This window comes from Pollachius pollachius (assembly GCF_949987615.1).
Source record: "Pollachius pollachius genome assembly, chromosome: 14".
In the NCBI taxonomy this organism is placed as follows: Eukaryota; Metazoa; Chordata; class Actinopteri; order Gadiformes; family Gadidae; genus Pollachius; species Pollachius pollachius.
Genome location: NC_136947.1, coordinates 7,329,875 through 7,341,092, shown reverse-complemented (window position 1 = coordinate 7,341,092; position 11,218 = coordinate 7,329,875). Strand labels below are relative to the sequence as shown.

The following is an 11,218-nucleotide window of genomic DNA, read 5'->3' as shown; positions in this document are numbered from 1 at the left end:
ACCCATTGCCCGATATGCACTCCCTGATAAAATCGCTATGATTTTGCAATATTTGGTTGATCTGAGGTTGCAGAAGCAAGCTGACGCCACCACCAGTGCGTCAACACAAACGGTTAAGTGATAGACATAAACCATACCCTGTCAACTTCAAGAAGAACCCTGGGTGTTTCTGTGGTATATCCCTTGACCCAAGGGCGTAGGAACCGGGGGGGACGGAGGGGACGTGTCCCCTCCAATATCGGAGACAGGCGCATTTGTCCCACCTAAAAATTATACCGGATCTGTCAGGTTTCCGATATGTGTCCCCCCCAATGTTAAACTCATTCCTACGCCCCTGCCTTGACCCCATCTTTCCATGGTGTTTCAGTGTGCAGAGCCTTTAATAATGAGTTAAAGGTTTAGCTTGATGATTTATTTACGCCATGCAATCTCCTGGCTGAAAAAATGCTCTGAATATTTAGGCGAAAAGCTGAGTGATGTACATTAAATATTTGTGTTTTGGAAATATTAAGCGTAATGATAAAAATATATATACAAATTATCTAATTCTTGTAACATTCGTAGTAATCAACTGAAAAGTCATTTGTATACATTCTCTTGCACCGAGATACTTCTCCCTTCCTCAATCTGATTTTGCATTGCTTAACAGTAGATGCTAACCTACTGACTACTTTATTTTGTCGATATGTTTGATCCAAAGCGACTTGCATCGGTTATTACACACCGACGGCAGAGTCAAGCAAGGCGACTGGGTTAAGTGTCTTGCTCAGGGACACATCAACACTCAGCTATGAGGAGCTTGGGATCGAACTAGGAACCTTTCGGTTACAAGACAACTGCTCTACCCCCTTGAGCTAAGTCGACCACTTAGGGCAAACATGTTCTCTAAAAGAGAGCGTCTTTCAATATCACCAACTATGCTTCCATGTTCTGCAGGATCCGAGGAAAAGCCACGTTTAGGTGGGGGTTGGCAGACAGTGGCGTGTAGCATCATCTTTGCAACAGTCTGCTAGGACGCAAGACAGCTCAAGTAATGTATATGCTAAAGAAGTGTTTCCAGGATGTCCTTTTATATAATGTTGTAAAAAGATTAAGGATAAACAAATCCGATATGATAGGCTACATGTTTATGCAAAGTCATGAAAAAAATACCATTGTAGCCTAGATGAATATGATTAAAATGATTTTCTAGAAATCGGGTCGTTTACTTGGATGGAATTTCAGTTCCATTATGTAGAAATTTGGGAAATGTTCAATCTTTCTCAACACGCGAACACCCCCTCCCACGCAGAGAAATTGAGCATTGGTCAAACATTGACACCCAAAACAAACGATCCCTCTATCGGACGGCTCGGCCCACTCAGAAGGCTGCTATAAAATAACCAACGCTTCATTTCTTCACAGCAGTCTGCAAGTGATTTGGAGACCCTCAGTCCGTCATGAAGCATCTCCTCCTGTCGGTGCTGTTTTGCTGTCTGGGTAAGGAGGATCACAAAAACTCTCTCTATATATCCCAACGATTATATATATATCAAAAAATATATGCATATATACAAACTGGGGATTTAGGTGGAACATATTTTTCCTCCTTTTCTTATTTTAATAACCGAAGCACTTTTTTTTTTTTTAACAATTTATAAAAAATATTTTTTTTTCATTTTGACAATTTTGACTTTATTAACAGCCACTGCCTTCAGCGTGCCCGTAGAAGTGGTGAAGTGGTGCGTGACCTCTCTCCCTGAACAAAGAAAATGTGAAGCCCTGATGCGTAGTCAACCGCTGATAACATGCGTATTGAGAACAGACGCCACTGAGTGCATTAAGGCAATCAAGGTGAGGAACCTGTGAGTACTGATAGAAACTACCGCGTGACGACTTACTCGGTTGGGCTATAAGTGGTTTGGGTCTCTCTCAGGCCGGGGAAGCAGATGCCATCACATTGGACGGCGGGGAGATCTACACAGCAGGACAGCACCCCTATAATCTGCAGCCCATTATTGCTGAGTCATATGGCCCAGGCAAGTTACTTCAGTTATTAAGACAAAATCAAACCAGCCTCATGCTAATAAGTTGATATTGACTATGTAACCATCTGCATGGAAACAGAGTCCTCCTGCTATTACGCTGTGGCTGTCGTGAAGAAAGACACTGGATTCTCCTTCAAAGAGCTGAGGGGGAAGAAATCGTGCCACACCGGTATTGGGAAGACCGCGGGCTGGATCATTCCCATCGGAACTCTTGTGGCGACGGGTCAACTCGTTTGGAGTGGGCAGGAGGACATGCCTGTGGAAGAGGGTGAGGCTCTAGGACGGTGATCCGAGCATGGCAGTTTACTTTTCTACTGTATTTTGCCCGTGTTATTGCCTTGTCTGGTGACGGTAAGGGTGAATTGTGTCTGACATCCATGGCCGGTCTTGTGGTTTGTAGCGGTGAGCAACTTCTTCTCGGAGAGCTGTGTTCCCGGAGCAGGGGGTGTGGTTGGCGGTAAACTGTGCAAATTGTGCCAGAGTGATTCCTGCAGCAAGTCGGCCTTGGAGCCCTACTATGGATACGCAGGAGCATTCAAGTGAGTCCCTTTTTTTCCTTGGCAAAATTTAAGTAATTAATTAAAAGTTAATAACTGATATTAAATATATCATTCTGCAACCATTCTTTGTAAAAACTAATTGCAATGTCGTACCTTATTCGTTATTTTTTTAAAACCGCAACCTTTTTCTTAGTCATAATGCAGATGCATGTTTTTTATTGACTGACTTTGAATGACATGTTTCATGAAGGTGTCTGAAAGACAATGCTGGAGAGGTTGCCTTCATCAACCACCTCACAGTTCCAGGTCAGTGAGTGCAAAATCAGTTCCCTTAAGTTTCATCAATTCATTTGTTTATTCATCTACTTTCTCAGTGAGGTTTTTGAAATCACCACAGTGTCAATATCACACAGTGCACACCCGCCATCGTCCCTCAAACTCTGTTGCCCTTTAACCTTTGACCCTTCCAGAGTTAACCCAACTCAAAGGCGGGACTTTCGAAACAGTCTGCACATTCATAACCAGCTTTTGGGTTTAATTCTTTGGGTCTTTTTCAAGGAAAAAAAACTTCATTTCATTAGATTAGATACAACTTTATTAATCCTCTGTAGGTGAAAATTGTTGCCATAGCAGTCACTTTACTAACTGGAGCCAACTGTCACTTTCTCCCTTTCACAGCGTCAGAGAAAGCCAACTACCAGCTGCTTTGCCCGGACGGTAGGAGAGCTCCCATCGACAGCTACCAGACCTGTAACCTGGCCAGGGTTCCCGCCCACACAGTGGTTAGCCGCGATGACCCCGAACTAGCCGAGCGTATCTTCACCGCCCTCACCACCGCCCTCACCAACGTAATACGCACGCACACAGGCGCATTCAAACACTTACCCAACAATGCACAACCACACATGCACACACACACACGCGTGCACACACGCGCGCGCACATATGCACAAACGGACACACAGACACACACGCACGCACGCACCCACGCACTATATGGAGACAGAGACTAAATGGAGACGGACACCGACAACATCATAAGATAATGTGTTACATTGTAACATCTCTGATTTAATTAAATGCTTACCGTTGTAACACCAACTAGCTAACTTTGGCATTCAAATGATCTAACATTTACTTGTTCAATCTGCAGGGCTTTAGCCTCTTCTCCTCTGCTGGGTTTGGTGCTGCGAACTTGATGTTCAAAGACACAACACAGAGTCTCGTCAGGATGCCCAACGGCACCACCTCCTTCCTCTACCTGGGCCCTGAATACATGGCGGCCGTCCGATCTCTGAAGAAAGGTAGGGCTGGACACACAAGCACCCAAGACCACTTATGACCTCTGCCGTTGACTGCGATGGTGAAAAAAAAAATCCATATCAAATTCCACCACATGTCACGCAAATACGAACATTGCAAGGTATATAACCAATTCCTGTTAATATCCATATGTTTCTTTATTCCCTTGCGTTTGCTCGACTCCATAGAATCGGATCGCTCAAGATCGACTGCGATTACATGGTGCGCCGTGGGTCACGCTGAGAAGAGAAAGTGTGACACCTGGAGTGCATTCAGCCTCAGAGATGGAGTCAACGACATTGCATGTCAAGTAAGCCCAACTGTGGATGACTGCTTGAAGAGGATTATGGTGAGCTATCTTATTTCGTCTTTTTTTTGGTCATCCGTTTTGTGGAGATGTATTACATAGACAAGGTCATCTGATTTGATGTCATTATAAGATGATGTGATGGGGGTTTTATTTCGTTATCAACAGGCCTTTTATGAAATCAGATGATCTGTTCTTATTGACTCATCATCTGACTTCGGTAGTATGTTGTTATTGACAGCTGAATTAAAAGGTTTTGGGGTATCTCTGTTCTTGTCCAGCGTCAAGAGGCTGATGCCATGTCTGTAGATGGAGGACAGGTGTACACCGCTGGGAAGTGTGGACTGATCCCAGCCATGGTCGAGCAATACGACGAATGTAAGAGTGGAGATGAAATACCATGCAGATATGCATCTTATCGATGAATACTTGCAATGTTCTTTTCCTAAATATTTGGGAAGTGTATGCATTGAAAAATTCTAATAACTACCTCTGTATTGTTTTTAACAGCACTTTGCAGTTCTCAAGGAACTAGTAAGTGTGTCAGTCTTTGCTTTAATACAATTATATTTCAGTTATATTAGACATCTCTCCTGGGAAGTCATATAACTAGTTACGCAAAAGTTAAATTTCAGATCTGTTTGTGTGTGTTTATTTTCCTTTCTTTCTTCCCCTTTCTTTAATTTTCTTTCCATACTTGATTTGCGTTTGTAGCTCAGGCCAACTACTTCGCCGTTGCCGTTGTGAAGAAGGGCTCCGGTGTGACCTGGGCCAACCTGAGGGGTAAGAAGTCCTGCCACACGGGCTTGGGCCGGACCGCCGGCTGGAACATCCCGATGGGTCTGATCCACGCACTCACCGCAAGCTGTAACTTCAGTAAGCTACGGTTGCGAGTGCGACTCTTAATTCCCCAACGCTTCATGTTGTCCGGTCTCCTGGTGCATTATGGTCCGTTTAACAACCCCCCCCCCCTTCTTTCCTACCTTTCCAGAGGATTTCTTCCCCAGTGGCTGTGCCCCGGGGTCTGATCCCACATCCACATTCTGTCAACAGTGTGCCGGCAGCGGATCCGGAATGGAAGATGGTTCCAAGTGCAGCGGCAGCACTAGGGAGAAGTACTACGGCTACACTGGAGCGTTCAGGTAGGGGACGCAGGTTTTATTTAAAGGTCCCATGGCATGAAAATTTTCCAATATTAATATGAGTTCCCCTAGCCTGCCTATGGTCCCCCAGTAGCTAGAAATGGCGTTAGGTGTTGTAGCTCTCGTCATAACACAAAGACACAGGTTGGCCATGAAAACTATTGCAAATAAACATAAAACAAAACGGCACATCAGCAAATGATACATTATTTACATAAGCACAAAGTAAAACACAAGAATATGACACTAATTGGCACATGAAAATGACATAAAACAGGAAATAAAGTGCATTAAATGGTGAAATAAAATACCTCGCTGGCCGCTTGTTGTGAAAAGAGGTTTGTTCTTTTAATTCCCTTGTATCTTGGCCGTCATTATGAAACGTCACACAGGGTCGGCTTAGCCCAGGAGATGGAGCAGTTGTCTTGTAACCGAAAGGTTGCTAGTTCGATCTCCAGCTCCTCCTAGCTGTGTTGATGTGTCCCTGAGCAAGACACTTAACCCTAACTGCTCCTGACGAGCTGGCTGTTGCCTTGCATGGTTGACTCTGCCGTCGGTGTGTCAATGTGTGTATTAACTGATGTAACTCGCTTTGGATAAAAACGTCTGCTAAATGCCCTAATTGTAATTGTCACTAACAGGTGTTAAGCGAGGTATTCTGCTCCACCTTTGAAAATTAAAGCTCAGACACTCCGATTTCGAATTTGGTCGTCATAAGGGGCCAAGTTACCTCCCCTTTCTCTGCCTTGCCCACCCAGAGAATTTGGCCGCCAATGAGAAAATGAGCTACGACCCTGTGAGTCTGAATACACACACTGTAACACAAGTGTTGTACACTTCTTTGTTATTTGGATAACCGTTCTGCTGTTGGTGTTATGGCGCATAACATGGCGGTATTTCCACAACGAGACTCGTAGTGGGTTTATCTCAGCCATGGTTGAGAAGGAATTGGGGGAAAGGAACTTTGGCTTTGACTCCCTGAAGTAAATAAACCACGATATGGAGAAGAAAGGGATTGTTGCCCGCGATTGTCTCCAGCCGGAACCCAGCTTCCCACTGCCCACTGCCCGCCGCACGCTGCCACAAGAGACCACCGCCGCGAGGCACCACTGTTTGGGGCGGTGGTGCCTCTGCGCTGCCCGCTGCCGTGGCGGTGGTGCCTCTGCGCTGCCCGCTGCCGTGGCGGTGGTGCCTCGGCAGCGGGCAGCAGGGCTCTGGCGGGAGACAATTGCGGGCAACAAACCCTTTCTCCTCCAAGTCGCGGTTCAGTCTACATCAGATTGATGTGGAAGTGAAAGAACCAGAGTCGTTGAAGAATCCGACGCAGTCGTTTGAGAGTCATAATATCTTCTGGAGGCGCACACAGCTTTTGGCTGTGATAATATATATTATATGATATAGATATCTATGTATAATATATTATTTAGATATAGAGCTCCAGGACTCCCACCGGAGCACCCGGAGTGTTCTAGAATATTTACAGAACACAGCCAAACTTTGTGTGCGCCTCGCCATTACAATACATCCACTGTAAACAGAGCGCATGGTACAGTGGCCGCATGCTGCTCAGGGCCAAACCCCCACCCACCTCCTTGACCCACCTCTATCCTCCTCATTTGCAATAAAGCTACAGACACGAAACTGTGCGTTTGGGGAAAGCTCAATGTGCGACGAGAGAGAAAGAGAGAGAGAGAGAGAGAGAGAGAACAGACTAAGCAGATGGCTGTAAAGTGTGGTTCTTAAGAGAGCCATTTGCCACAGGTGACAGTGATTATTGTTCCTCATTCTGGAGGAGTTTCCACGGTATAAGTTGTTCCGTTCCCAAAGAGGCAGATTTAAACAGGGGACCAGTCTGTTTATATTCATTGTATGATCTGTGGAGTTGAATGACTCTCATCTGTTTATATTCATATCATCTGCAGTTTAATAACTCATCTGTTCATATTCCTCATATCATCCATGGAATGAATAAGTTTGGCCAAGCACAATGTAGAAAATGTTTCCCTATGAACTAATATTTGGATCGTCGTGTTGGGGTTCCAGGTAACCGTATAACTGAAGGTTGTACAACGTCCAAGGTCGTGAACCCCATTTGGGACTAACGGATGATGTTGGGGGCAATTAGCAAAACGCACAAAGTAAATGCCACTGCACTCTGGAACACGCCACCCTCCATCCTAGTTGGTTGGGGACACATTCACCAATTCCATTACATTCTGTGACCTTTGGGAGATTTAATGCCATAGAATAATAATAAGTGAAGATCACAGTGTTGCAACTTATCTCATAGGCTCGTAGTGGCTGTAATTCTGCACCACGGCTGAATTTCGGGAACGTCTTCAAATACTGTGTTAGGGGCCCACTAATACCTATATTAAAGCATCCATGAAGTAGCATGCCATGGGACCTTTAAATGGATCAAACATAATGTGTCATGAATTGCACATCTAGGGTCATAAAGATATTTACTAATCACATTTTGTGTGGGTTTCTGTTGTGTGTTGCTGGCTTTTTCCACCACTTTTATAGATGTCTTGTTGACGATGCCGGGGATGTTGCCTTTATTAAACACACTATTGTGACAGAAAACACTGATGGTGAGTGACTTCCCTCCTTTTAAGTCAGTTTTTTGTTAATGTAGGATAGTAAGACAAACTGCTTAATATTTTCTCTCTCTTTTAAAGGAAAGGGTCCAACCTGGGCTGAAGCATTGAAATCTACAGACTTTGAACTCATTTGCCCTGAGGGTGCTGGTAAGGCAGAGATAAGCGACTTTGCCAGCTGCAACCTGGCCGCAGTTCCTTCCCATGCTGTTGTGACACGCCAAGATGTTCGCGACAGAGTTGTGCCGATACTCCTCAACCAGCAGGTTGGCACTGCATAGATCACATTTGATTGATTGGAAATTAGTTAGCACCTTGTGTCGTTGCAGCCACTGACTCTAGTATCATGTTTGACTTGCAAGATAAATTACATATATTTAATAACAATATTTAATAGCAAACCATATTTAATGTTTTAAATTTGTGCTTTTTTTTCAGCGCCTGTTCGGTAGACATGGTAGCGATGCATTATTCAGGCTTTTCGAATCAAAAGATGGAAGTAACCTCCTCTTTAAAGACAACACTAAGTGTCTCCAGGAGGTACCAAGTCAAACTACAGCCGATGCTTTTCTGGGAACTGGCTACGTGAACTCCATAAAGTCCCTCAGGCAGTGCGCTGAGACTACTTCTGGTATGTTAAGGTCATTTAAAGAAACGAGAACTAGTGAGCAGAGCTGAGCGGAGCTGAGCGGAGCTGAGCGGAGCGCTCCCGCTCCAGTGAAATCGCTCCACGCTCACTCCAATTTAAAAGACGGAGAAATAAACTATTACGAATTGTTACCTTGAACAGAAAACATAAATACTAAAGAACTAAGAGCAACGGGAATATATTTCACTCATAGAACATGTATTTTAAAAGATAGACAAGTGCAACATCGAACAAGCTTGGCAACGTCAATAGGGCATGCCTCAGACTCGTGGTGTGAGCGGTATCGGAGCGAAATTGGAGCGGAACAGAGCGGCCGCTCCGGCCTCTATATTCAACAAAATTCAATCCCCTCCACTCCTCGCTCGCTCACGCTCCAACCTGCTCACTATCTCTGAAAGAAATGTATATCTATATTAAAGGTTACATAATTAAACTACAAGGTGTGAGTGTGAAAAGCCGTTACAAGCCATTTTGAAAATCTGCTTCCTGCCCTTTCATCACACGTGGGCGTGTCCACCTAGATGTATGACGGATATATGAGCAACGTTTGCTTACAGTCCACTGTGTAGGCTGGTAGACTCATCTATCCAACACACATCTAGGTGGACATGCCCACTTGTGATGCCAGAAGAGGAAGTTTTTCAAAACGGCTTGTAATGACTAATCAAATTCACACCTGGTGGTATAAAATTTCTCCTTTTAAGAGTTTTAAGACTATCTCTATAAATGCCTACACAAAAGATGGTAACAAATGCATACAATTACACACTACCTATAATGTAACATTTGTTTTACCCCTTTACACTAGATCTTGAGAGATTCTGCACCTCCTTTTCCTGCAGTACTACAGATTGACTGAAGAGAATTTGGCCGCCAGGGCGCATTGGATGCTTTTCTAGAAGGACACAAACAAACACAAATCTCCCCAGACCCAAATGGGGAAATATCGAAATGAATGTATGTTGACTAATATAAAACTGTAGCTGCACAAGCATTGTGAGGAATAAACAATAAGATAAATCTCATTCTCAAATCAGTTTTTACTGTACCTTTACCTGTAATGGCTTATGCATAGCCTTCATTTATACGGCCAGATATTTCTACTATGCTTCACTTTCTCAAATAAAGCCACGTTTCATGCTCATATTTATATTATTGTTAAAAAAAACAATAATGTCTGCTCTATGCTAGGAAATTATTGTAATTAAAGCCTAAATGAAATATATTAAGTCCTGCATGTGCATCTTGGATTTCAATTGAAATTGGATTTAAATTCCATTGTTTGCCGAAATACACCGCCTTCTTGGGTGGAGACATTGTGGACATATATTGTTTAATTCTGCAGAGCAATTAAGGTTTATTTTTATTGTTTGTGAGTGGATATGCATTACTCTGCCTTATTAAAACATACACGGAGCCTATGAGCATAATTCGTATATATTTGGTTTATATTGTGCCTGCAACAGTATTGTTGGGAAAAACGGTCTGTCTAGTTACTGGACCAGATGAAATGAGACGGAGAGGTAATAAAGTCTATCGGCACGAGGACCTTGGATTTATTAAGTAAAGTGGCAACGGTTATACAGAGTCATAAGCGTGAGAAATCGAATATGTCTAAGTCCCTAATCAGCGCTGATGGTTCGTCCGGAGCTTCGCCTCCGTGGAAGGTCTGCTTCGGAAGAAGGTGAAGAGTCTCAGAGTGATACAGTCTTATGCTGTATCTCCTCGTGATGAGGTGTGTGCGTTTGAGATGTGTGTGGTTCTGTGTGTTTTTACTTGACCTTGGTTCCCAGGCACTAGTGTATGCATGTATATCTTCTTGTGTTCCTCCTTACGGGGGAGAGCTTCAGAGCATCACCTGTTGTGGTCCTCCCGTCCTTGAGGATGACTGGTGCATTGTCTGAGTGTCTACCATCTGCCGGGAGGAGATATGGGGCCCTGGCTCTGGCCCTGACCTGACTATATTCTCATGTATGTGTTATGTGTTAAAAGTTGACTATATTATAAGGTGACTGCCATGTGATGTGCTCATTAAGCTAGGGTAGGAGTTAGCTATATTTATAATGTACATGTGATGTGCTCAGCAGGTTATTTTGCCCCAACATATCCCCCTCAAGTCGTCGCAAGACGACTTTTACTCATTAGGGGTACGAGGGATAGGACTCCAGCGCGGGACTACCATCATAACATTATTAAACAATAACAATATAAATGCAACAATCACACAAATACACTAACGATCACAGGAAAGAAATGTAACCACGAAACGTGTCCCTAAATAATAGCGAAGATATGAGGCAGATAACGAATGGCAATCCCCCTCAACCCATCCCCAGAGGACCACACACTAAGGATGTGAGGAGGAGTTGACTGGTCGTGTTACAACAAGCAATCACACGCATGGGGCATCCAGGGTAGGCCCGGGGCACGGGAACAACTGAAACCATGGAATAGTCCTGAGCGTCATCATGGGCAGGTGGTCGCAAGGCGCCACCTGAGCATTAGACCCTTTTATTCAACTGCGCTCAGGACCTCATCTGATAAACGGGCAATCAAGGCCCCTGGAATCTCGCCCGTGTGAATCCCCGAGCTCCATCTAGTGGGACAGCGATATAAACAACAACATTTACGTTCCCGGCGTCGGTTGCGTAGACGCGGGCATAGATATGGGAGCGGCTAAAAACAGTG

At 44.2% G+C, this 11,218-nt stretch overlaps 1 protein-coding gene across 1 annotated transcript; it reads left to right on the top strand.

Moving 5' to 3' along the window:
- Window positions 1-1,423: 1,423 nt before the first annotated feature.
- LOC307085709 (serotransferrin-like) lies at window positions 1,424-9,385 on the top strand (the record flags this gene model as incomplete). The annotated part of the gene is made up of 16 exons (XM_079750573.1): window positions 1,424-1,479; window positions 1,685-1,833; window positions 1,916-2,018; window positions 2,107-2,295; window positions 2,428-2,566; window positions 2,778-2,833; window positions 3,206-3,375; window positions 3,681-3,831; window positions 4,018-4,178; window positions 4,418-4,514; window positions 4,851-5,012; window positions 5,128-5,278; window positions 7,808-7,875; window positions 7,963-8,147; window positions 8,320-8,512; window positions 9,339-9,385. Exons 1-16 carry the CDS (start codon window positions 1,440-1,442, stop codon window positions 9,383-9,385), a joined length of 2,061 nt encoding a protein of 686 aa, XP_079606699.1. The 5' UTR covers window positions 1,424-1,439.
- Between the last annotated feature and the right edge of the window lie 1,833 nt (window positions 9,386-11,218).